General features: G+C 40.8%; 1 protein-coding gene across 3 annotated transcripts; it reads right to left on the bottom strand.

The window, feature by feature from the left end:
- Window positions 1-219: 219 nt before the first annotated feature.
- GLE1 (GLE1 RNA export mediator) lies at window positions 220-26,991 on the bottom strand. Of its 3 annotated transcripts, none has more exons than XM_073314441.1 (16): window positions 26,615-26,991; window positions 22,609-22,839; window positions 20,812-20,937; window positions 20,341-20,489; window positions 18,893-18,953; window positions 16,090-16,344; window positions 14,710-14,938; window positions 13,965-14,083; window positions 12,571-12,640; window positions 11,340-11,482; window positions 10,154-10,344; window positions 8,530-8,659; window positions 7,967-8,071; window positions 6,388-6,470; window positions 6,143-6,206; window positions 220-3,806 (listed from the first exon to the last, which is right to left on the bottom strand). In XM_073314441.1, exons 1-16 carry the CDS (start codon window positions 26,696-26,698, stop codon window positions 3,738-3,740), a joined length of 2,109 nt encoding a protein of 702 aa, XP_073170542.1. In that variant the 5' UTR covers window positions 26,699-26,991; the 3' UTR covers window positions 220-3,737. The 3 variants fall into 3 exon arrangements, 2 of the variants coding, with proteins under 2 accessions (XP_073170542.1, XP_073170541.1); XM_073314440.1 differs by lacking the exon at window positions 26,615-26,991 and adding an exon at window positions 25,962-26,360; XR_012155256.1 differs by lacking the exon at window positions 26,615-26,991 and adding an exon at window positions 25,962-26,359 and having other exon boundaries at window positions 3,772-3,806; window positions 6,143-6,231.
- Window positions 26,992-27,323: the final 332 nt, after the last annotated feature.

Here is a 27,323-nt window from a genome sequence, read left to right as displayed (position 1 = left end):
TCATGGTTTCAAAAAGATTTGAATGCCTGCACAGGTAAGAGGTTTTTGTTTTTAGATAGTCTATGCACCAGTTTTGTTAACAACTAAAAAGGAAGTCTTTCTTTAAATAGGAACACTAGGATGCTGTAATTATACCCCCTAAACTATGTTGTATGGAGCCCTCATATATATTTAAAGCCCCAGTGAGATAGCAAATAAATAAAATTTCTGGGAACAGAGTTGTGGTTTTGTTCTTTATTAAAAAGCCCACAAACATACATTCTCTTTCAGCTCCTGTGCAAGCTGTTAAAGCAATTAAATAGAATAAAAATCATCTTCCACAGACATTGCAACAGAACCTGTAGGACTGCAACAGGACCATTATCTCTAATGAAGTACATGAGTCACATCAATCACATCAATTTAAATTGGATCAGGTCATTAATGTACCACAATTTTTCATGTCAGATGTTCCCATTTACACTGTATTTGAAATGAATGTGACGCATACATACTGGAAACAAATCCTTTAAGTGCATTTGAGATTATATAAATACATTCTATTCTACGCTGCATTGAGAAGTTCTCTAAATACCCCAGTAAGGCAAGATGGTCATCACTCAAATCGACAGAAATGGAAAAAAACAGTTGCAACAAAAAATGAGACTTCAGTTACATTAGACACCACTAGATACAATTATGAACTACCCCTGGAAAGGTGGTATGTGTTACATTTTGGTTATGCGAATACATTAAGTGGAAAAATTTTAAAAAATAAATTTATTGCTCTATTTAAATATAGTTTCAAAACATCATGGCAATCCATTGCAACAGTCTTTCATGAGTAAGGCAGAGAAACTCAACATCCGTACGGTATTTATAAAAACATACACCTTCATTAATATCCCCTAAATAACTAAAATATACAAAGCTTCCTGCCTTGCATATTGTCATAAAACATGATCCACACACATTTTAGAACTTAAACAAAATCTATAATATTTAACCAAAATATCCAATATGACCACAACAGTAAGCATTAGATATTCAAGATGTAATTAAATACATTTTAGTTTGTTCATTATAGGAATGGTTGCTACACTAAACATAGGCACAGTGAGAAATTTTATGAGGCACTAATAGGACTTGAATACCTAACTGTCCTTTGCGCTTTTGACAATCTCCCCTTGTATCCTTTCAATAGCATTCTAGAACAGCTATCAGTATTACCAACTCTAAGCAGTCAGACTTTAAAAAAAAAAATTAAAAAACATTTTCCTTCTTGTATAGGGGACAGTGTTTTTACATGTGCTTCCTGGGAAAGTTTAACATACAAAATTTAAGCTATAGAGATGCATATTATTAAAAACACTGTAGCATAAGCTTTATCAGTAGATGAGTTCATCATAGATACTCAAAATCTTGTGATAATATTGCTTAAATAGTGTTTGTGGCAGTGTTTTGTGAAACACTTTGCCTCAATGGTCATTTCTCAAATACATACAATCATGTTCTTGTCCGAGTTTTTACTTATTTTCATTTAATTTCCTCTCTCTCAAAACTTGCTCTTCACTAAAGACTAAAAACATTTTTGGAGGTCTCAGTGACAAAAAAAATGCCAATAAAACATGAAAATGCTATTAATTTTGCTAGAACAATCTCTACCTGAACTATTTCTGAATTAAAGGGTCTTCATCAAATATACAAAAGGAGAGGGAGAAAGAGAGGAGAGGTCTAGTTGATTCTAAGATACTACTTCAGCCAGAGCCCAGATCAACAGCAAGCAAGTGGCTACCATCGGATGGCTGTTAAATGGACTACAAAAAAAATGAGTGTCCAGCCCAGTTCCCAGCGATTAGGTATCCAACTCACTTTAGCTGTCAGCTCTCACTACAAGGCTGCCAGACCTCAGCAAAGAGGTCAAAGATTGAATAAGTATGCAAACTGAATTACCCCCCCAATATTAGATGTGACCCCTCCAGGCCGAAGTTAAGCACATGAGCAGGGCAGTGACGGAAGGTGGAGGAAGATTCTGGATTAAAAACTAAAATTCTATACTATGTGCAATGATAGTAGAATCATCTCCACAATGCCCCCTTCCCTCCTCCCACCCCACATTTGTGAATAAGCCACCCTCTGGGTTAGAAATGTAAATTTTAAATTTTCATATTAAATCTCTCTTCCTGCCAAGACTGTCAATTAGCTATCCAGTTGCAATATGGGCACCTGTCCTCTAGAAATGGGAGAAATATTAACGTGTAGCACATAACTGCTACCTCTTCAATGGCCTCTCAGGCAGAGTGCACTCCACTGTCAAAAATCACCTCCCAATCTGACCTTCCATAACATATTGGTACAGACACCCATTAAGGATTCCCAGAAACTTACTTGGCACCATTGCAGGCACCCAGAGAGAAGTAAACTGCATCAGCTTTAGGTTAAAAAGAGTCTTAAATTTAACATTTTTTTCAAAGAAGATTCTAGAATGAACCATTCTTAGAATAATTCAACATTACACTATCATAGTACAAAACTATTACAGTACTTTATACACAAACTGCAGTAAAACTCATACAATCCATGTCTGATCAAGCTATAAAGGCTTTTTTCGACACAGGTCAATACCACAGTTCTTCTTTAGACAAGCCAAGGGGACTAACTTCTAATTTCTACATTTCTAATTTCTTCATGTGATAGCACAATATCAGTACTGAAGAAGACACAAAGCTGTTAAGTGCCCTTCCACCTGCTGTTTTGTTGTTGTTTTTTTTGGTCAGACCGATTCTAAACTACATTTCATATGGTGGATCATGGATCCTTCTAGTTTCATGAACCTCACAGTAAAGATATTACACGCATGCAAAGCCTTTTAAAAAAAATCCAAAAAACAGAAAGCAGTGAGCTGTTCTTCAGCAGCCATCATATTGCTTATGTAGCTATAAAAATCAAGTCTAACCCAGGTAAATAAGGAATGCTGTGTCATTAGGAAAAATCAGAATTTCTAAGTTAAAATGAAAGAGCTGTTGATTTTAAGGCCTTCCCTGGGGAAAAATGAAGAAATCAATGCTGTCTCTACGACCAAAGTGACATTTGACCAACATCAAATCAGCCTCGTTAACACAACCACCACTTTTGCTGCTTTGGACTTTTAGGCAGCCAGATATAAAATGAATTTTCCTATGGGCTCCAATGCTGTTAACAATGAAACAACTTTAAAATGCCTAGACACACAAAATGCAAAAATAAAGTTTTACAGGATTTTATATTTAGACCTTAATATGACTAAAGTACTGAGGTATTTCTATTTGCAGTTTCATGTAAAACTATCACAGATTGATCAATTCAGAGCAAAATTCCCACCAAAATTCATTGCTTACTGTAAGTAAACTCTAAAGTGTAGTGGGGCATTTAGACTAGTTTATGCACTTGACACATTCACTGTTCAAGATGTGAAGGAGCCTCTTATATTCCATAATACACACACAATAGGTCCGTAAAGCTAATGAAATGCAAACAGAATGGCTTAAATTATTTGCAAAATAAGTTAGATGAGAAAAGTTACTGAAGCTCCAAATTCTGTTTAGCATAAAATAGGATCAAAGATGGGTAAAATGTTTCAGTTGAAAATATCCACAACATCCATGGAAATACAAATATAAGATTTACATTTCTATGTATTCTTGTCCCTGAATGTAACAAGAAGGTAGGTGAGGAAATTCTTTGAACTACTGTGAAGATGAAAATGGGAAGGAACCGACTTATGACCTCCAGAAGGAAGAAGGCAGATAACCCTTTGGTAAAGGAATTTCCTTCCGCTGCAAACATTTCTAGGAAAACAAAACAAAACAAAAAGTCAATTTAGAACCAATGCAAGCAATTCCAAACCTCCAAAAGAGATTGGCTACATTATGGAAATATCTGCACCCAATAGGACTCAAGTTATGTAAGAAACTCTTCCACTGAAAAAGCCTGCTATAAAAGCAAGAAAAAGGTCCATCTAGCCCAGTATCCTGTCTTCTGACAGTGGCCAATGCTAGGTGCCCCAGAGGGACCAAACAGGTAATCATCAAGTGATCCATTCCCTGTCCCTCATCCCCAGCTTCTGGCAAACAGAGGCTAGGGACACCATCCCTGCCCACCCTAGCTAATAGCCATTGATGGACCTATCCTCCATGAATTTATCTAGTTCTTTTTTAAACCCTGTTACAGTCTTGGCCTTCACAACATCCTCTGGCAAAGAGTTTCACAGGTTGACTGTGCGCTGTGTGAAGAAATACTTCCTTTTGTTTGTTTTAAGCCTGCTGCCTATTAATTTCATTTGGTGATCCCAAGTTCTTGTGTTATGAGAAGGAGTAAACAACACTCCCCTATTTACTTTCTCCATATCAGACATGATTTTATAGACCTCTATCATATCCCCCCTTCGTCATCTCTTTTCCAAACTGAAAAGTCCCAGTCTTAATCTCTCCTCGTACAAAAGCCATTCCATACCCCTAATAATTTTTGTTGCCCTTTTCTGAACCTTTTTCCAATTTCAATATATCTATTTTGAGATGGGGCGACCACATCTGCACGCACTATTCAAGATGTGGGTGTACACTGGATTTATAGAGAGGCAATATGATATTTTCTGCCTTATTATCTATCCCTTTCTTGATGATTCCCAACATTCTGCTTGCTTTTTTGACTGCCACTGCACATTGAGTGGATGTTTTCAGAGAACTATCCACAATGACTCCAAGATCTTTCTTGAGTGGTAACCATTAATTTAGACCCCATCGTTTTATATGTATAGTTGGGATTGTTTTCCAATGCGCCTTACTTTGCATTTCTCAACATTGAATTTCATCTGCCATTTTGTTGCCCAGTCACCCAGTTTTGAGAGATCCTTTTGTAGCTCTTCCCAGTTTGCCTGGTCTTAACTATCTTGAGTAGTTTTGTATCATCTGCAAATTTTGCCACCTCACTGTTTACCCCTTTTTCCAGATAATTTATGAATACATTGAATAGGACTGGTCCCAGTACAGACTCCTGGGGGACACCATTATTTACCTCTCTCCATTCTGAAAACTGACCACTTATTCCTACCCTTTGTTTCCTATCTTTTAACCAGTTACCAATCCATGAGAGGACCTTTCCTCTTATCCCATGACAGCTTACTTTGCTTAAGAGCCTTTGGTGAGGGACCTTGTCAAAGGCTTTCTGAAAATCTAAGTACACTTTATCCACTGGATCCCCTTGTCTACATGCTTGTTGATCTCCTCAAAGAATTCTAGTAGATTGGTGAGGCATGATTTCCCTTTACTAAAACCATATTGACTCTTCCTCAACAAATTATGTTCATCTATATGTCTGACAATATTGTTCTTTATTATAGTTTCAACCAGTTTGCTCGGTACCGAAGTCAGGCTTACAGGCCTGTAATTGCCAGGATTACCTCTGGAGCCCTTTTTAAAAACTGGCATCACATAGCTATCCTCTGGTCATCTGGTACAGAAGCGGATTTAAATGCTAGGTTACAGACTACAGTTAGTAGTTCTGCAATTTCACATTTGAGTTCCTTTAGAACTCTTGGGTGAATACCATCTGGTCCTGGTGACTTATTACAGTTTAGTTTATCAATTTGTTCCAAAACCTCCTCTAATGACACCTGGGACAGTTCCTCAGATTTGTCACCTAAAAAGAATGGCTTGGTTTGGGAATCTCCTTCACATCCTCAGCTGTGAAGACCGATACAAAGAATTCATTTCGTTTCTCTGCAATGGCCTTTTTGTCCTTGGGTGCTCCTTTGTTTTTAAGTAAGAAAATCACAAACTCCTGTGTCTCCTAGCTTCATATTTATTAAAACTAATCAATATTTGCAAGACACTTTCAAAATAAAGTGTATTTTACACCTTTGCAAAATATTTCTTCAAAAGGATGCCTATGATGGGGGGGACAGAGGGGCAGTTGAGAAGGGAGAGGTTTCGGAGTCATAATCATCAAGAAGACTGAACAGACTCAGTAACAAAGAAGCCATATAAGAATGGAGAATGCATCAAAAAGTCATAATCATGGACCTTTTGGGAATCAGAAGGTAGCATGGGATTTGCTGACTGAACAATACATCTTTAAGAAAAGGGAAAAAATAGAGACTTTCAAGAATTTAAAGAGAATGCTTTACCTCCAAAAATTGCTTAAGCCGCATTAAAGAGCCCATCTGCCCAGAGATGGTGATTGCTTCAATCCTGCAGGGAGATCAACAAGAGTGAGCTCCAAAACACAAACAGAAAAACAGCCTTGTGTTATTTACATGGGGGAGAGCTTGAGAACACTAATGAATATAGAGCTAAGAGGAAATGCTCCTAATTCTGAAAAAAAACTGACAGAAGTTTCTTTGTATAAGGTTTATATATATAGGTGTCATACCTATGAAAATAGTCTTCTCTGATAAGTAGCAGCATCTTCCAGAACTGGACCTGGTAGTGTTTCATGAGCGCATTGCCACACACCTGGCACACAAAACCATAAAGGTAACAGAGATCAGAATTCAGAACTGGGCCTTGTAATTGAGAGAGAACTCTTACAAATTTGTACAATACAAATGCCTCAAGAACTCAGGCAGTATAGTTTGAACTCTGCTGGCCATCTGCATCTTGAATCACACTCCAGAAATTCATCTGGATTGCCACAGAACAAGAGAAGACTCCAAATCCATTAGAACCCAGAAAAGAAACATCTGGATTTCTACAATGTCAGGGAATGAAGCGCCCATCACTAGTGACAATTTCTGCAAGCATTTACCCCAATTTCTGCAACCATTTGCCCCAATTTGCAGAGTTCTGGTTTTCTATTATATTTGATCATATTCCTGTATTTTAATGCCATATATTCCAAGTTAAAGAAGCTCAGCACGTTCTCTTTCCCACCCCAACATCATCATCAACACCACCTTGTTTCCTCATCATTCACCCATGCACAGTCCATGGCGCCACCTTTGAGATCTCCTTCCTGTTCAACAATATCTCCCCAAAATAATTCTCTTCCTTACCCATTTTGCCAGTCTATTCTCTGGTCATGTCCCCCTTTGACTATTATAGCAGTTTCTTTTCAACTCTCCCCATGGAGCCCATTCAAAATGGATCTATCAAAACCACCCTTTTTTTCCCCCCACTCTGACAATACCTCCCTGCTGTCACTGTCTTGCATCTCTCTGGTAGCTACCACCTAGTTCTGCATAAAGTTCTCTGCTCCACTTTCAAGGCTCTACAGACTTCTGCCCTTATCTATACCTGTCATTTTCTACAGAACTCCTCCTCTTGCTGTCTATGTTCCATCCATGCTTCTTTACTAGCCTCAACTTGGTCTTCATCCATTACCAGCTTGGTGCCTTATTTACGTACCTTTGTATCTTAGGATCAGTCTCCCAATTAATGCACACCAAGCTCTCTCCCTTTCTTGCTGTAAAAGCCCACCTGTTCTGTGAAGCAATCTAGTTAGGATGGCCATATGGCATAAAACGTTCTGCACTGTATTGTACCAGCCAGTGCCAGTACTAGTGAGTTTGGGCTTGCCAAGTATATGAAGAATAAAAATAAGGAATTAAAAATATTGATGAGCTTAATGTGAACTGCCTCAGCTGCTGAGGGACCAAGTGTAATAAAAAGCCAAACACTGCACTGTGGGAGTCCAGCTTTTTAAACAGATGAAACTGAAATCATATCACTGAGGGAATTAAAGGACTCTTTAGAGCAAGGGTCTCTGAAAATATACATAAGCCTCCTTTCAAAAGCGTGGGGAGGGGTAGAGAAGGGGTGAAACTCAGGCCATTTATAAAAAAACTGTCATGGCTACAGCCAGCAGCATCTGAACGTATTATATAGTAATGTCACCAATGCATCTTATGGCACCTCACTGATGGGAGGACCTAGGGCCAGACTTTTAGACTAGTTCCTCATCCAACTTATTTATTTTGCTAGTGAGGCTCATGCCAGGTAACATCACTTACCTCTAAGAAATCAAAGAGAAGTGTAGCTGTCACATCAGAGAGAGGCTCCATGTTCAACATTTGAGCCAGCCAGCGCCATCCATGGCCCAGCCCATGAGGGTGAGTCTAAAGGAACAAGAAAGCAACTCATTGTATGTTTGATAATCTTGCAAAATATTGCCACCAAAAACATTACCAGATTTTTCTCCAGTTCCACTTGCTCTCCAAGGGACAGTTATTTTGGGACAATACTTTGTGCATTTTCAGAATATTTTCTGATAGAGACTCTTATAAACATGCAGACAAACCCTTACTTTGTATTTTTAAAGGAATTTTTAAGAACAATTTCAAAACATACTATTTAAAACATAATTCATCAAAAGCTGGAACTGTTTTAAATTAGTCAATTAAAAAAATTCAAGTTGACAGTCCCTTTAAACACAGTTTGTCTCTATTCACAATGACTAGTTTAAACTTAAGTCTGGATCAGTTTTAAACCACATTTTAAATCAGTTTAGTCAATGCTGTTCCTATCCCAAGAATTAGTGTTGTAATATAACATTTTTAAAGCACCATTTACATACCACTTGTTTGTTTCCATAAGGCCACCGTAGTTGAATGATAGCCGCATAAAGACGGATCATTCCAGACATCCGTTTAAGGAAATTATCCTGCTGTTCTACCTTGGAATCCTTAACTTGATAACCAAGTATCCTGTATATTGGAAGAAAGACACTAATATTAATATACCAAACCAGGTTCACTGGTTTCCCAAAGTGACCCCAATTCTCAGTCTTCTTTAACAACTCTCAAATTTAACATCAGAATATGCTAGAGCTGTGCAAGAATTCACATGAAGGCTACTTATTAAACACTGAGCTCAGTAGTCCAGTGTCTTAAACATACTGAATATTATGGACAACACTTTTTAAAAGGCCACGATTAGGGAAAACATCGATAAACATATATCCCTTCACCAGCAAAAAATAAATAAAAAGTTGGATAAGCAACTACGCTAAAAGTCTGGCCCTAGATCCGCTCATCAGTAAGGTGCTACAAGATACACTGGTGACACCTGAAAGTTTGAACAGCATGAAGGGGCAAACGAATGTTTAGCTGGCACATAAATACCTTGCAAGGCCGGTTACAACAGTGCCATGTGAATGCTTATCATCACTTTCAGACACACTATAAGTGAGAAGCAGTCAGCATTATCTCCCGTAAATGTAAACCAACTTGTTGGTCTTAGCAATTGGCTGAACAAGAAGTAGGACTGAGTGGACTTGTACACTCTGAAGTTTTACATTGTTTTGTTTTTGAGTGCAGTTATATAACAAAAAAAAAAATCTACATTTGTAAATTGCACTTTCACAACAAAGAAATTGCTCTACAGTATTTGTATGAGGTAAACTGAAAAATACTATTTCTTTTGTTTATGTTTACAGTGCAAATATTTAAAATAAAAAATATGCACTTGATTTCATTTACAACACAGAATACAATATATATGAAAATGTAGAAAAACATTCACAATATTTAATAAATTTCAATTGGTATTCTATTGTTTAACAGAATGATTAAAACTGTGATTAATTGTGATTAATTTTTTGAGTTAAACACGTGAGTTAACTGCAATTAATCAAAAGCCCTAAAAAATACTATTTCTTTTTTACAGTGCAAATACTTGTAATAAAAAATATAAAGTGATCACTATATGCTTTATATTCTGTGTTGAAATTGAAATCAATGTTTAAAAATATAGAAAACATCCAAAAATATTTAAATAAATGGTATTCTATTAACAGTGCGATTAAGATTGTGATTAATAGTGATTTTTTTAATCGTGTGATTAATCAGGATTATTTTTTTAAATTGTTTGACAGCCCTAGTTGAAACACTATTTTTGGGGGGTGGAGGTATTTTAGCGGCCATAGCATCCACTTAACAGCAGACAAACCAGTGACACTGCTTCTAGACATGCTTGGCCTGATCTCAGATTTCCAAGTAATGGCAATCATCAGTGTAAAGCAATAAGGTTCTATTCTGTACTGGATACTTCAAAACTAGATCAGTAAATTATCCTTTGAGGAAGTGGAGGGGCAAATGAGGGTTAATGTAAGAAAACATGTATTTCTTCAATTTCCCTACCAGCTGCTACTCTCAGCCCTTACAGAGCTCCAAAGAAGAGAAGTTATATGGAGAAGTTACCTCTGATACTCTTCTATGGGAGTCCCCTCCTTGAACGCAGGATAAAATGGTACAGAGTAGGGGCATTTTTTGTGCAGGTGAGCTAAAATGAGGTCTCCCACCCTGGGGTGTAATTCCCAGATTCCTGAAGCCACCACAGCAATTGGGAAAGCTGCCTCGTGGTGAGAAGCCACTTCCTCCTCTCCTTGTTTCTGAAAACATTAAAGATACACACACACCCCTTTCAAGTTAATGCTCAGCAAAGATAACATTTTAATTTATTTTTTAGTTTACATATATCCTTTACTGATGGCTCCTAATGCTTCTATATATTCCATGAGCACGCAGCTACCCAATATGGGAGGACAATACAATCTACATGTCCTTGCCAGAGGCCCATAAACCCTTCTTCTCAGGATAAAGAAAATGAGTAAGTGATTAGAGGCACTATTTACAAAAGCCTGCAGTTAAGGTTACACAAGTATTTTCATTCTAAAAGGACCATTTTCATATGCTTATAATTTAACCAAGTTTTACCTTTTGAGCTAGAATTCTGCACATTTGTGGTCAGCACAAAAGCAAGGGTTATTGATTGATTTAAATCTTCAGCAAATGCAGCTAAAGCCATTTGAGAATGGAGAGTAGAAAAAAAACAACACTCCCTATAAAAAAAAGGGGGCAGCATAATTTGAACAGCTATAGCCCCTCAAAGGGAAGTGTTGGAAACTTGGCAGGGACATAGTCCCTAGATTGCGGATGTGTGTTTCAGTGGCCCAGTGAATTCTTGTTTCAAATTTTGCCAAGTTACAAGGTTTTCAATAGTGTATTTTGAGCATGTGCATAGGTTTGTGCTACATGATATGCTAAATATCACCCTACATTCCACTGGTACTGCACATGCCTCTGGTTTTTTTTGTTTTGTTTTGTTTTGTTTTTTAAAAGTGTGTAGGGAGTAAGTTGAGGAGTCAACGGGGCCTTGCCTCCTTCCATAAGACATGAGCAAGTGCATAAAGAAAAAAGCAAAGCTCCTCTTTTTCCTGGGCCAAAAAATATAACCCCATTTTTTCTAATAGCGTGAGCATAGCCTGGCAGGTGATAAGTTCCGAAGACTTTTGTTTTCAATAGTTAAAGAGACAGGTCAGCATCCCAGAGAATCTCCAGAAGCTATGGCTACCCTCACCACCCCAATAAGACAAGGTGTCCTCACCACAAATTTCTCCGCCAGTTTGTAATAAACAAAATCCAGACCCTGTGGATGTTGAGTCACCGACACAGTTCGCCCTCCAGACTGAACAGACTTTCCAGAGAGAAGGTTATTGATTTTGTCAAATATCTCTCTTAGCTGAGAGCCTGTGAATATATCATCAATAGTGCACGGAGAGACAGAATATTAGGAAGTTGCCAACAAGCAAGCCTCAACCAAACCACATCAGCCTCAGTAAAGCTAGCACCAGATTCTGAAGGGAGGGGGTAAGAGTCCTGTTAAATATTTCTAAGAGCTTGGCTACACTTGCAAGTTAGAGCGCATTAAAGCAGCCCTGGGCGCCCTAGCTCACTACCCATCCACACTAGCAAGGCACGTAGAGCGCTCTGACTCCACAGCTGGAGCGCTCCTGGTGCTCCACCTCAGCGAGAAGATGAACGCTTGCTGCGTCTTCGCTGAAATGCCTGGGCGTCAGCGTGAATGCGGTGTTGCATTACTGCGCTCTGATCAGCCTCCAGAAACGTCCCATAATCCCCTTAAGTCAAGTGGCCACTCTTGTCATTGTTTTTGAATCGCTGCAGGAATGCAGATATGCCCTTTGAAAGCTCCGTTTCTGACAGCCGGCTGCTTATCTGCTCCAAGACAAAGTAACCATTAGTGTGGAATGCTGTGTGAGATGTCTGAACTTACAAGACAGCATGCTGACATGCTCTCAGCCCCCAAAAACCCACTCTCTCTCTCCCCCCACATACACACAACACACTCCCTGTTACACTCTACACCTGCCCCCCCGCATTTGAAAAGCCCCTTGCAGTCACTTGCATGCTGGGATAGCTGCCCATAATGCACCGCTCCCAATGCCGCTGCAAGTGCTGCAAATGTGGCCACGCCAGTGTGCTTGAAGCTGTCAGTGTGGACAGACTGCAGCGCTTTCCCTACTGCGCTCTCCGAAGGCTGGTTTAACTCAAAACACTCTACATCTGCAAGTGTAGCTATGCCCTAAATCTGCTCACTAGAACTGAAATGTGCTAAAAATCAATAAGATCCCTCCCAGCTGAGGAAAATACCCTCCCAACTGCAAGTAAAGAGTTCAAATAACAAAGATCGGGACTCCATCCACATTAGCTCTCCAATGTAATAGCAATGCAGAGATACAGGGCAGGCTTGATGTTCCCCTCAGATATTTAAAGGTTAACAGCATCTCAGCTGGGATTGTTCTCAGCATTTTCCTGACCTGCTATGGATGAAATCTGGCTCACAGGAATGCTGGCTGCTTTCTGGAGATCCATTCTGATATTCTTCACCTGTTGAAGATTGTAAAAAGCTGTTAAAATCACTTCAGACAAGAGACCTGATCAAGCCCAAAGAGGCATATCACCACAGGGAAGACACTTCTCATGAGTGGCCCAATTCTACAAGGATGCAGTCAGCACTAACTCCAACTGATTTTAATAGGAGTTAAAAGCACTCTCACACAAAGGAGGCATTCAGGTCCTTGCAGGATTGGGCTGAAAACGCTGATCAAGTTCGAGCACAGGAACATACAACACAAGATGAACGGTACATTGAACAGCTTCAGACTAATAAATGAAGAATTCATTTTGAGACAGCAATGTGCCAGCCTCCTTGAAGATAAAAGGAAGATATGTAATTGGGACTTGATGACACTTCATTCTGCCACAGTCATTGCTGTGCGCATCTTGAAAAGCCTGAGCATGAAGTATCTGATTTTCCAAGATACATACAAGTGTGTGTGTGTGATGCATTGGGAGGGCAGGAACAAGTCTATAGTATCTAGGTTTCGTTCTGCTACAGTATTTTTTAATTGGAAATTGAGCAGGTGCTCAGCCCTTAAGGCAGCCAGAAACTTTTCCTGCAGTATTTAAAAAAACAAAACAACAAAACAAACAAAAAAACCAGTACTATAACTGAGAAGTGTTAATAAAAAATAAATTCCCGTGAAAGCACAGTAGCTGCTGCTTAACATTTTACTGTCTCAAGGTTTCAACTTCATTGAAACCTAAAAGCTTCATTGAATCAATGTGATTTGTCAATACTCCTCCCACACCTGACATTACTATAATCCATTTGAGAATATTGCCTGCTGTGGAAATTTACAATTTACATATGTGATGTGAGAGGCACAAGTTGAATTAAAAAAAAAAAAAAAAAAACCAACCATTTTCTCACCAGGAATGAGAGAAGAGATGCAGAAACAGGATTGTTTAAAGGAATGTTTTTCAAAGTCTTTTGTGGCATTAGCTACTGTTTAAGGACTTCCTGGCAGCCACAACTCCAAGTTATTCACTTTTTTGGGTTTAAGCCAGATCACAAATATACACAGGACAAAAATCTGCTCTACGGCAGACTTTCAAAATTTTTTACGCACCCTCTTAAAGAAAGGGATTTTTTTGACAGGTGAATAAAGCATTTATTCATCATAATCTTGGTAAAAGGTGGATGAGTAGGTTTTGCAGGTGGGCTTCTAAGTTTTCAGGGCCATTCTGAAGGCTGCTTTACATCCCACTCAACATAAGTATTAGACAATAAACAAGTAGAAAGACAGGGGAGGGAGGGAGAGAGTTTTCCTAACAATATTTATAATTTGGATTTGTAGAGTAGCCATACCTGATTGTCTTTGCAGTCAGTCAATCCACTAAAGGAAGCAACACACTGGTCAGAGGCATCCTGCAATTGCTGATACCACTGCATTGTGCTCTCCTCTGCCTTAACCTGAAGTCCTAATACTAGACAAGAAAAGCAGTCACATGAAAATACACTATTACCACAACGAAGACATCAGAAATCCTAATGTTCCACAAAAATTATCAAGACTCAGAAGTTCTGAGCAGCTGTTGTTCTTCCCCAACCAAATTTAGAAAATCAATTATACCTGACTAAGGCTTTGCAAATTGTACAAAAGTCCACCCTTTGAAGACTGATCACTCCTGTGCCTGGATTTTTTGAACTTCAGTTACAGACAAACAGTAAGCCATTCTAGATGCACATGGTAGCAGGGGTGAGGAATTAGAAATGGCTCCCTTTAATAATCCATGCATGTAACCTAGCACACATCATCCCACCAGGTTCTCCCCTACTCTATTAACGGTCTGTGTCCCTCCTGTCCCAGCATGATGTGTATTGTCCAAGAATGACTGTTTTTGCTTCAATTAACATAACCAGTTTATGAAACATCAATTTCAGTGTCAATGAAGCTTTCTGCCAGCAATCCCATACCCACATTAGTTCTGTTTGACCTGAAGCCTACCCACGGTGATGCTCCGGCAGCCTGTGCATTTCTGAACCAGTGTTTAGCGTGGCAGTCCAATGGAACTCAGTAAAGTAAGGTAGGTCTCACTGGAGCTGGACCTACCTTCCTTCTGCTCTTTCCCCCGTGGATGTTGTGCAAGGACTGGAGTCTGGGCCTTCAGCTGCTCTTGTTTCTGTAACTCCTTCTGCCTCTCTCTTTCCTCGTCTTCATCCCGCTTCCTTTTCTCTTCCAAAGCTGTGGCAATTTCTTGTTGCATGCTAGATATTAACCCTCGCATTTCCTGCAGTGCTCGCTCAGTGTTGGCTACATCTACCTGAGTAGGGAAACCTCTCTACCAGGAAACAAGGAAAAGGCAAATTAAAGTTCCCCCTACCAAAAGGCCAATTGAGGGCAGGCTGCCCCCAGAACAGCACCTAGATACTTTGTGTAGAAGCTGTGAACCTAATGCACATGCGGTCTACTATCCTCAATGTGCAATGGCAGCACCATTCTACTGGAAAGCCCAGACTGCCTCCTCCAGAACCAGTAATTAATTCACACCACCAGTCAAGAGAAGCAAGTTCGTGGCCTTTAGTCATTTCCTGGTACACAACAGACAAGGCAGAATTTCTGCCTCCTATGCCTGTGTAAACCAATTACTGAAGACTTCTACTTACTCTTTTACAGTCAAGCTCTAGATACAGAAAGGGATCCACTGCAATGTAGCAAAATAAAATAAAAAAAATAAAATACCATCTTACTTATTATAACTAAGGAAAAATAACCACCTTTGCAAACCTGACAGACACAGAGTCTAGTGATGGGGCCAGACAAGACTCTCAATACATTAGTTCCATTAACAGGGTTGGGTAAAACAAAAAGGGATCATGCTAGAGAAGCAAGTCCATGTAGCCTGAATATCCATTTCCCTTTAACTCCACTGGGAAGAGGGTTATTTTAAATGCCAGCTAAAGCTGAAGTTACAAGACATTTATGATAGACTGGAACTGAGAACTAACCCAGCCCATGCCAAATTTTAGAAGTGTGTCATTGGTTCACTCTGTCTCCCACCTTTCATATAGAGAAGAGTAGTTTTGTGAGAAAGCCTAGATGCTATAGGAAAGCTTGTGAATGCTGGAACCTACTGAACACTGTGCATCATTGAATCTCAAACAATTGTTTGACCAGCCACTCCAGTTCTAGCATGGTCTCAGAAAAGAGAGATATCTAACGTTAACATTTTACAGTATATTTAACATCAAGTGTCTCTTCTCCAGTAAAAATCCCCTTAAGTTATATAAGACTTTTTCAAGGAAGCATTTAAAGTGCATTGAGAAAAAGATTCTCTTTCTTTCAAGATTAACCAGTGCACAAGAACTGCATCTACAAGCTCTTCTGTGGCAACATAAGATCTCAAAGCACCTCTCAACTAGCTGACTTAGTGTCTCCCTTCAAGGAATAAGAAGCTAACTTAAAAGAAAAGGAAATCTAGAACCTCATTACCTCACTAGTGGTGCGAATGAGCCCAGACACTAGCCCACAGATCTGGTTGCCACGGTTACTGAACCCTGAGAGATCTATCCGTGGCAAGTCTTTATGTCTGTAGTTGGGGTCAATCTGCTGGTTAAGCTGCAGCACCTCTTCCTGGATAGAATAGAGGCGGCGTAGCCTTTCCTGGCCTTCTTCCTTGCGCAGACGCTCCAACTCCTCCTGACGCTGCCTCTCCTGTTCTGCTTCACGAAGCTTCAGGTTTAAAATCTGGAGAGGAGGAGAGAGTGACAGTGTAAAGATAAGCTACATAAATAAAGCTTTTCTCACAACACTACCTATACAGTCCCTGCATGCTACCCACAAGCAAGGATGCTCAGGAAAATCTGATTAAAAACTATGTTCCAGTCACTCCTCTTGCTGGCCCTGGTTTAAATCCCCACTGCAAAAATTCTACAAAGCCTTTAACAGCATGAGCCACACTACAGCATACTGGTGCTGTTACCACAGGACTCAACGTTCTGGAGGCAGCAACAGTCTCAGGGCGAGTTTGAAGAATTTAGTCCAAATATACTCCCCGTCTAGAGAGAAAGATTTTAGCAACATCCAAAGGAAGGACAAATCCTGCCTGCTCATAACATACATTGACTGCTGCCGAGCAATGCAGGTTGGGACACGGCAGTTCCAGCTGGTATCTCAGACTGTTTGGCCAACAAAGGGACCAGCAGCACACACAAAAAGCAAAAGCATATTCAAGTTCCTGATCATCACCCTGGAGTTTCACAAATCAAACTGCAGGTAAAGTTATCGGTACTGCAGCTGGGTAGGAAATGGTTTTCCTGTCCTGAAGGGAGGGGGAAAAAAAGATTTAAAAAGTTTTTCCCTTTCCACATCAGGATGAAACAGAGACCTTCCAAATATTTTTGTAGAAAATCGGAGAGACCCACCCCAGAATAGCCAATAACTCAGTGGTTAGGTCTCCCACATCCCAAGAGAGTTCCCTAACTACCAGGCTCTTTGCTATTGCGGAGTGGGTCTGTCTCAACCTCTCCTGTTGGAGCTGTTCCACTTTGTATAAAATATTCATTGGGGGGGGGGAGAGAGAGACAGACAGACACTGACTGAGACTAACTCTATAACCTGGTGGTTAGATCGCTGACCTGCAATGTGGGGGAGACAGGGACTTGAATCTGTGAACCCCTAACCACCGGGCTAGCAAGTCAGACAGGCTTTCCCTATGCCTCTCTCCAATCTCAGCCTCAAAAGTCTTCCTGATGAAAGTTTCACTGAACTTTCCTGAGAAAAGTCTCAGTTCGGACAAATCAGCATTTTCCAACAAAAAATGTTTTACTGAAAAATTCCCCACCAGCTCTGTGGCTGTTTTGGAGCATTGGTCTGAAATCAAGAAGATTAATCTGAGTAAGGACAAGTGTAAAGTATTTCACTTAGGAAGGAAAAATCAAATGCACAACTACAAAATGGGTAATAATTAGCTAGGCAGTAGTACTGCAGAAGAGCATCTGGAAGTTACAGTGGATCACAAATTGAATATGAGTTAACAATGTGATGCAGTTGTGAAAAAGGCTAATATAATTCTGGGGTGTATTAACAGAAGCCTCATATGTAAGACACAAGAGGTAACTGTCCTGCTGCTGTACACTGGTGAGGTGTCAGCTGGAGTGCTGTGTCCAGTTCTGAGCACCGCACTTTAAGGAATACATGGACAAACTGAAGAGAGTCCAAAGGAGAGCAACAAAAATGCAAAAAGGTTTTACAAAATCTGACCTGTGAGGAAAGGTTAAAGAAACCTGGTCATATTTAGTCCTGAGAAAAGAAGGCTGAGAGGAGACCTGATAAGTCTTCGAATATATTAAGGACTGTTATAAAGAGGATGGTGATCAATAGTTCTTCATCTCCACTGAAGGTAGGACAAGTAGTAATGGGTTTAATCTCTAGCAAGGAAGATGTAGATTATATATTAAGAAATTGTTTCTAAGTACAAGGATAGTTTAAGTACTGCAATAAGCTTCAAAGGGAGGTTGTAGAATCCTCATCATTGGAGGTTTTTAAGAACAGGTTGGATAAGCACCTGTCAGGGAATTGTCTTAGGTATACTTGGTCTTTCCTCATTGCAAGATGATTTATCAAGGTCCCTTCTAGCCCTACATTTCTATGATTTTACAACAAGAACACATACTGCTTAATATTATTTATTTTACTTTAAATGGTTTTAATGGATTATAGTAAATTTAAGACATAAAATAGGAGTAATTTCAATTTTAAATCTATTGATTTTTAAAGAGAAATGTATTTAATTTAAATATAATCCATTTTAAAAAAAATCTGATCAGGACACACAAGAATAGTACACGTCTCTGTTTATACATTGAACTAAAAGGTTTACTACCACAGAACAAAAGTGAAGGGTGGACAACATCCTGACAAGTTGGGTTACAATGCCTCAATGGCTATGGACATTGTCCTGAATAGTTATATATTAAGGGCTAAAGCCCTGGTCCATCTGAGGTCAGTAGCAAACTACCTTTCATTTTAACTATGATTCAGCCACGAGTGAAATGTAACTGCTTCTATTCCTGCAATGTAGCAGAATGTCCTAAATGATGAACATTTCACTGGAATATCTGCATTCCCATGGGGATGTAGCAAATATGTGGGGCAGCACTGCAATGTACATTTTCACTCTACATATGTGTTATGCTATGCATCACTAAAGCAGTTAAATCTGTGCAAGTCCTAGCTTCCAAACACAGGCCAACCACCCTTTCTTGTAATAGCACTACCCTTTCTAAGTTCAGACCTTTGCTCTGTGTCGATGTTCCTCTTTCAACTTCTCCTGCTGACCCTGGGCCTCCCTAGAGCTGAAATACAAGCAGAAGAAAATGAGGGATTGTTCTGTTCTTCAAAGGACTTCGAAGGATTCCCCACCCTCTTCCCCCAAGACATGCTCCGGATGAAGTACAGTCTATGGACACACCAGAGAAGCTATTTTTAAATTGGTTTAAAGGAGAACTCCATCAGATGCAATCTCTCTTCATCCACTTACTGAAAGCTGGAATCACCTGAAAAACACCCTGAAAGATAAATACCAGTAGGACAGTAAATGCAAAGATGCTGCATATGAGATTTTCAAGCATAAATCACAGAAGTGTTAACCCCAGAGTCCTGACAAAATTCCAAAAGGTGAATTACACTCTCCATTCTTGATCAATTAGATACAACAGCCTTCACTTCCTGTCCTGAACTACTGCTGTGTACTGTTAAATAAATGTCTTTTAACACCTCCAAGTTCCTATTTAGTTTACATAGGGTCCTGTGGAAAAAAATAGTATGTGAATCTGTAATTAAAGATTATCACAACACATTTCCACAAGAAGCCCAAATTAAGGATTTTTGAACTTTTGAGTGCTTTACTTTGCAACCTTAATCATGTGTGTGTGAGTGAGAGAGAGAGAGAAATTTCCTAGGTTTTAAAAAACAGCAAACTGAAAAAACAAATGTCATCACATGTGGATCATCAGCAGGGCTGGAACCTTCAGATCCACTGCAGTGACCTCTTCCACTTGATCTTACAGAGTAACTGATAGTGAATAACTATCTACTATTGCTATGTGAACCAGCACTGGAGTGAGATGAGACATTTTGCCAGTATATTTCATAGATATTTGCTGATGGCAGAGAAACAGTGAGATTCAGGAATCTTGGGTTCCATTCAGGGTGGATTGAAATCTTCAGCACAAGGCAGACCCCTGGTATGGAAAACTTCAGGCTAAACAGCTAAAGCTTTGCAAAATTAAAGCAACTGAAAACAGGATCTTAGAATGGGAAGTGTTGGGCAGCCTTAATAATAGGTAGTGCTACCAGCTCAGCCTCCAATAGAGAATACTTGTATCAACAGATAGTGAGTCAACTTTATACTTTAATACCCATGTGTAAGGCAGCAAGTGACTTCCATGTACTTAAATTCTAAACCATAACGTTACATTAAATTTTCTTTACTTGTAAAACCCATGTGCATGTTTGTTTGAGCATATGATCACGAAGGATAGTTTCTTGATGTATGATATTCAACAAGACATACAAAAACATCTATTAGGTACCAATTCATTCACAAATCTCAACAGAAAGTAGCTTTTTTTTTTTTAATAGGTTTACAGATCTAAGAATCAAAACTCTATTTAGTCAGTCTCCAACAACACCAGTTAGTTGCTGCATTTCTAAGAGGTCACATAAGAGAACTACCCTTACCTCTTCTCCATCACTTCCTGCAGGTCCTGGTATTCCTGATGCTGTTTTAATTCCTTCAGCTCATCAAAGCGCTTCAGCTGCTCACTCGCCATATCAGAAACCGCTCTCACCATCTGTTCTTGCTGCTCCTGCCTCTGCCTGAGCCCCTCCTGCGGATTTCAAGGAGAAAGGAAGAGCCTTTCACATACACTATGCATTTTGAACACAGCCCTGTGACTTCTAATGAAGGGAGTAGGCTCTGGAAGGCCAGATTTCACATAAACATCCCCACCAGAGACTTTGTCAGAGATAGGAACTGTGCTACAGTAATCACTGGGATCTGCATACAAGGTAATGCAAGCAAAGCAGCACAAACTAGGCCAAGATAACCATATTTTAATTTAGGGGTTATCTGCTTATCCCCATTAGTTTTGGTGGATCATCATCACATTTGGCTACGTATTACCCCAGTGATTCAGCATGCCTTGTTACCTTTCCTTTCAACCTATGGACCTCCTTGTACATCCATATGCAGCCTTCCACCTCTGTAACTTTAGATGGTAGAACAAGAAGATGGACTTTGTGGTCTGTCTCCAGCAGACTAAGATCTTCATTGCCCTGTATGGACAGCAGGACAAACCAAGTCAGTGACAGATTAGATCAGTAAGTTATGCAGGAAACTAGATAAACTGACAATCTTTCTCTAGAAAATAGCATGCACCATAAGAGACAAAGGAGTCAAAGCAGACTACTGCCTATCTAGCGAAGGTTCTTATACAGCTCCCATCTCCACAGTACTTGAGTGCCTGACTATCTAATGTATTTATCCTCACAACACCCTGTGAGGTAGGGAAATATTATCCCCATTTTGCAGGTGGGGAACTGAGGCACGGAGAGACTAAGTGACTTGCTTAAGGTTACATAAGAAGTCTGTGGCAGAACAGGGAATTGTATCCAGGTCATTAAGTCCCCTGTCTCTCTTGTATTTTACCTTTAGATAAAGGAAAGTGACTGATGGATCTCCAAACTATTCATTATTTGATAACTTTCATCAAGGAAACTAAATAGCACAAGTTTAATCTTGCCTCACACAATCTCTCCAAAACCTCTTGCCCTCTTCATTGCACAACCTGAGAAAGTCAGCATTCTTTTTGAGGGAAGGAGACCAAAACTGAATGCAATATTCAAGTCAAAGACATATTGGTTTTAAAATGCCAACTATCACGCTTTTAGCAATTAATGACTGCTATCCATTAAGTACAAAACAGTGAACTGTCCATAATAAGATCTGCCCTGTGTCTTCCCCCCACCCCTAAGTCTCTAAATTAGCTAGCATCTTGCAAATGCATGCAAAACTCAAATTCATTCCCTAGATGTGAATTACTTTGCAGATATCTGGGTTAAGTGGCAGCTGATATTTTAGATGCCTCAATACCAAGCCTGAAATGCTCTAAAAAGATGTAGATCATGTTGCTATGTTGGTTAAAGGTTTGCAAATCTATCACGTTTTCTTGAGTTATAAATATTTAGCTATTAAACAGGACTCCACACCAGGCCCCAAAGAACCACACTTATAGCCTTCTTGTACCTAGAGAAATAGTCACTTACACTCATGCTGCTTTCTAACACTAAGTAATTTTTAAATCATGGTAGAACTTCACCAGATGCTCAGATCCATGTGGCATTACTCAAGATGGCTTCCTTAGCAAGTTCTTTCATAATTCTACAGGAGGCCAAGCTGCTGCAAAAAAAAATCTCCTAACTCAATTTGACTGAAAGTACTTTATTCACTTTCTGTTTCTCCACCCCATTCTACATCCAGTCTTCAAAACTTAGCTGCTAATTGTCCTATTTCCTCTCCACTCTACCTTGTAACAGGGGCCTAACAGCTGTAAGTAACTTGGAAGGACTTTGGAGAGCAAGCAGGAGAAAGCACAAGATGCACCCATTCATTTTCATTAAAAGCCTAGATTTACACCCCACAGTCATCCTTCCTCCATATTATTAGATCTCACAGTGACAGCCTGGAGAACTAATCTTTTTATACTGCCAAATTGAGTTTGACATCTTTCTTCAATAATGTCTCCTACTGGGCCAGATGCACTCACCCTTCCAACTCACTATTTCCAGTTAACCTATCCAAGAAGCTGAGTACATTCACTGTTAGAACAAATTAACACATTAGTACTAGTAGACCATTGGATCATCCTTGATCAGGCAGATTAAGGCTAAAGACCACCATGCTCTTTCCCTAGCTGCTTATATATGGGTTATTAGTTAACTAGCTACCTTTGATTCACTGGGTGCTGCAGATGAAAGTGGTGAGGAGCCCAGCTCGCTGGCAGAAGAAGTGGTCTTTGCAAGGGAGGGCGGCTGGTCATCTGTATGGGGAATGGATTCATTGGGTGTTGAACTTCGGGAGAGAGGTGTTTCCTGTAGAGATTGGGAGATCACTCGATCCAGCACCCAGCCAGAGTAGGATGACAACTTGGGAGGGGACCGGCATCCTTCCAAAATATCCTAGAGAGAGAGAGAGAGAGAGAATTTCTTCTATGAGCATGTAAACTCTATACCAGAAACCTACTGACTGCTATACTTACCTACATGCCTCCAGCTTTCATCCAGACCACATCACACAATCCATCGTCTACAGCCAAGCTCGAAGATAAAACTGCATTTGTTCTTAAAACTACAATACCCAACTGGTGATGTGAAGAAACAGACTGACAGAGCCAGAAGGATACCCAGAAGTCACCTACTATAAGACAGGCCCAACAAAGGAAGTAACACCACTAGCCATCACCTACAGCCCCCAACTAAAACCTCTCCAGCGCATCATCAAGGATCTACAACCTATCCTGAAGGACGATCCCTCACTCTCACAGACCTTGGGAGACAGGCCAGTCCTCACTTACAGACAGCCCCCCAACCTGAAGCAAATACTCACCAGCAACTATACACCACACAACAAAAACACTAACCCAGGAACCAAACCCTGCAACAAATCCTGGTGCCAACTCTGTCCACATATCTATTCAAGGGACACTATCATAGGACCTAACCACATCAGCCACACCATCAGGGACTTGTTCACCTGCACATCTACCAATGTGATATATGCCATCATGTGCCAGCAATGCCCCTCTGCCATGTACATTGGCCAGACCAGACAGTTTCTATGCAACAGAATAAACGGACACAAATCTGACATCAGGTATTATAACATTCAAAAACCAGTAGGAGAATACTTCAATCTCCCTGATCACTCAACAACAGACTTTAAAAGTGGCAATTCTTCAACAACAACAACAAAAATTCAAAAACAGACTCCAACGAGAAACTACAGAACTAGAAATAATTTGCAAACTGAACACCATCAAATTAGGCCTGAATAAAGACTGGGAGTGGATAGGTCATTACAAAAACTAATTTCCCCATACTGTTACTCACACCTTCTTGTCAACTGTTTGAAATTTGCCACCCTCATTACCACTACAAAAGTGATTTTTCCTCCCTTGGTATTCTACAGTTGAGAATAGCCTACTTCCACTTTAATTGAATTGTCTCATTAGCACTGACCCCCCCAGACACACACTTGGTAAGGCAACTCCCATCTTTTCATGTACTGTGTGTATATACCTGCTACTGTATTTTCCACTCCATGCATCTGATGAAGTCGCTTTTAGCCCATGAAAGCTTATGCCCAAATAAATTTGTTAGTCTCTAAGATGCCACAAGGACTCCTTGTTGTTTTTGCTGATACAGACTAACACGGCTACCGCTCTAAAACACAACAGTTTAACTTTAAGAAAAAAAGCTGCTCTTGAAAAAGCTCTGATCAGGTCTCATTCACAAGGCTTCATTGTGCAGATACCAATATTACATGATATTACTGTGTCAGCCCCAATACACCATTTGTCTTCTCCTCCTACACACTTCTCCGCACTCATTTCCTTGCTGCCCCCTATGCATGGAACACCCTTCTTGAGCTGGTCCACACAGCCACTTAATCTCTCCTCACTTAAATCACTCCACAGGGTCTACTTCTTTGATATTATGCCTACAAGAAGCCAGCTAAGTGTATGTCTAAACTAGAAATGCTGCAGCTGCACCACGATAGCGTAGAGAGACTACAGCGACAGAAGGCATTATCCTGTTACTATAGTTAATCCACCTCTCTGAGAGGGCAGTAGCTAGGTCAATGGAAGACTTTGTCCGTTGATCTAGCAGTGTCTACACTGGGGCTTAGGTCAGTTAACTACGTTTGTCAGGGGTGTGAATTTTTCATACCCTTGGTCGACATAGCTAGGATGAGTTAAGTTTTAGGTATAGACTGGGCCTTAGTCATCTACTTATTTATTTAACTTATCCCAGGAGTAACTACTCATGTATTAGAGGCCAGGGATCAAATGGTAGGAAGGAGAGACATAAGGTGGAACTGAAACTGGGTATTGTTGTTGGGGATCAAAAAGACGACGAATCGGAGGGGAGAATGCAACATGTTTAATTTGTCATCAGTCAACGTTGCTCTAATCGTCTTGCTTGTCTGTTGTATTCTGTTTACCAGCCTCATCTTTGTCTTTTTTATATTGCAACATCTTATAGGGCAGACACTGTATTTTTCTCAGTCTGGAAAACACCTAGCATAGTCAACACGTCATTACAATTTAATTAATCTACAGATAGATTTGGGAACAGTTATGGAAAGCGCCAAAGAAAGGTCTTGACGAAACGTAGTTCAAAAGGAAGTTTTATACACAAGGAGTAGTAATGTCCTAAGGGCCAAATGTACTGGCCACATATACTCAACCAAATCAAAAGCCCCACAAACTAGGACCACCAGCCAGTAGGTCCATTCTTGCATACCAACAAGGGATCTACTCACCAGGCAGAAAATTAAAAATAGATCTGTCTGTAGCTGCCAGGTACGCCGCAACACCACTTAAGAAAGAAGGGAACTCTGTCGTCAACCCAAGTCTGAGAAGTTTTATTGAATATTGAACAGAGTGAAAAATCTCTCAAGAAGCCCAGCTCACTGGAAACAAACTTTGCACTACAGAGATCACCACCAATGATCTGAGATTAACTAATACACTGGGTGGGAGGGAGGCAGAAGTCAGCTATTTCATTAATTGCTTTAAAAATGAAGCCAAGCGTAAAGCTATAATACTTGGGGGTTTTGAGGCAACAATAAGAACTAAGTAGTAGCCTGAAGGGCCAGAAGTTTTCAGAGTGAGATCTTTATATAAGCCACCAACTATAAAATACTGCAAACAGGATTTCAGACAGCACCAGTCAGGACACATGCACGAAGTAGTGGCTCATAAAACCTCTGTTTACATCAGTGGGTCTTAGTCTGTGAGTTGCCAAACACTTTTGATCAGTGACCTAACAAGAATGGGTAAGAAGCCAAACAAGTCAGTCAAACTGATCACCAGAGCAGGGCTGGCAGGACGGGTCCAGCACCCCCATCCCCTGCATGTGAGGGGGGAGTCCCCGAGCAGGGCCGGGCGGGGGTGGGTCCAGCCCCGCCCCTTGTGTGTGGGGGGGGTCCCCGAGCAGAGCTGGGCGGGGGCGGGTCCAGTCGTCCCCCCCCATATGTGGGGTAGGGTCCCCGCAGCGCTCCCCCACTCCGCACTCACCTCACCCCGCAGCAGCCAGTCCTGGGAGTAGCTCAGCTGCCCCTTGCTGGAACCCTTGAGCGCCTCCAGGGTCTCCCAGCGATACCGCTCCGACGGCATCTCGACCCAGCCGCGGGACCGCCGCCGGCCAGCTCCACCCCCGCCAACCGTCACGCATGACGAGGACACAATGATCTTTGACCCCCTCACACTCCTTCCGTTTCCGGGCACCCTGGGCTCTCCTCCTGCAGTGGGTGAGGAAACTGCAGAGGCGCCTGAGGGGCCCCACAGCGCCCCCTAAGGGCGAGCACGGAACTCTGCAGTCCTCAATGGGCCGCCTGGTGCAGTTCTGCCTGTTAAGCCCCCATTCGCACCCCGAAGCGTGCTCCCGCTGCTAGGGGCTGCCCCCAGGGGAAACAACTGCTGTCTACACCTGGTGAAATCCTGGCTCCAGGCAAAACTCCAAACGGTTTAAGTGGCGCTCGGCTTTCTTCCTGGAGTGACCAGCAGAAGCGACCCCCAGTCGAGTCCAGTCCAGTTCCCCTAGCCAGGGCAGAGCATGAAGGGAAGAGCCCCTGCCCAGGCACAGAAAGCCTCCAATCCATTATAGTCCTCTGGGGATAGGCCCAGCTTTTCATTACAAACACCCTGGTTTGTTTTATTGCATTGATTACCTGGTCAAACGTGGGAGGCAACTCCTCCAGTGTGGCTCCATACAGACACCGTCCTGGAGGAGGAGAACAACAGTTACAGCACATTTGTCAGGACTGGCTTGTGATTCATATTATTCCCATGTACAAGTCTCCATTTTTCCCAAAAATCAATATTGGCACCAGTCTGTTTGCTGAAGGTTTCTCACGATACACAAAAATACTTCAAACAGAAAAATGTTCACTATTTAGGACTAGAGCTGCCCCAGCACAGAGGTCTGCTCATGTGGATCCAGTTGCAAAAGCCAGCCCTTAGTTTATAACTCTTAAGAGCTAGGAAATTACACATAGCAGACTTGGCCCAGAAGTGCCTGAGCTGAGTTTTTTTCTGTTAATTTTATGACAGGTTAGAATCTACATAACCTTTCTTACATTTATTTCTCTCTATGCGTAAGGTAAGAGAAGAGTATCTCTCCTTAAGGGATCAGATTTCAGAGTAACAGCCATGTTAGTCTGTATTCGCAAAAAGAAAAGGAGTACTTGTGGCACCTTAGAGACTAACCGATTTATTTGAGCATGAGCTTTTGTGAGCTACAGCTCACTTCATTGGATGCATACTGTGGAAACTGCAGAAGACATTATATACGCAGACACCATGAAACAATACCTCCTCCCACCCCACTCTCCTGCTGGTAATAGCTTAAGGGATAACTTAATATCCTTAAGGGATAAC

The sequence above is a fragment of the Lepidochelys kempii genome, chromosome 16 (genome assembly GCF_965140265.1).
Source record: "Lepidochelys kempii isolate rLepKem1 chromosome 16, rLepKem1.hap2, whole genome shotgun sequence".
Taxonomy (NCBI): domain Eukaryota; kingdom Metazoa; phylum Chordata; order Testudines; family Cheloniidae; genus Lepidochelys; species Lepidochelys kempii.
Note: the sequence above shows the minus strand (reverse complement) of the source record. Positions and strands in the feature narration are given on the sequence as shown.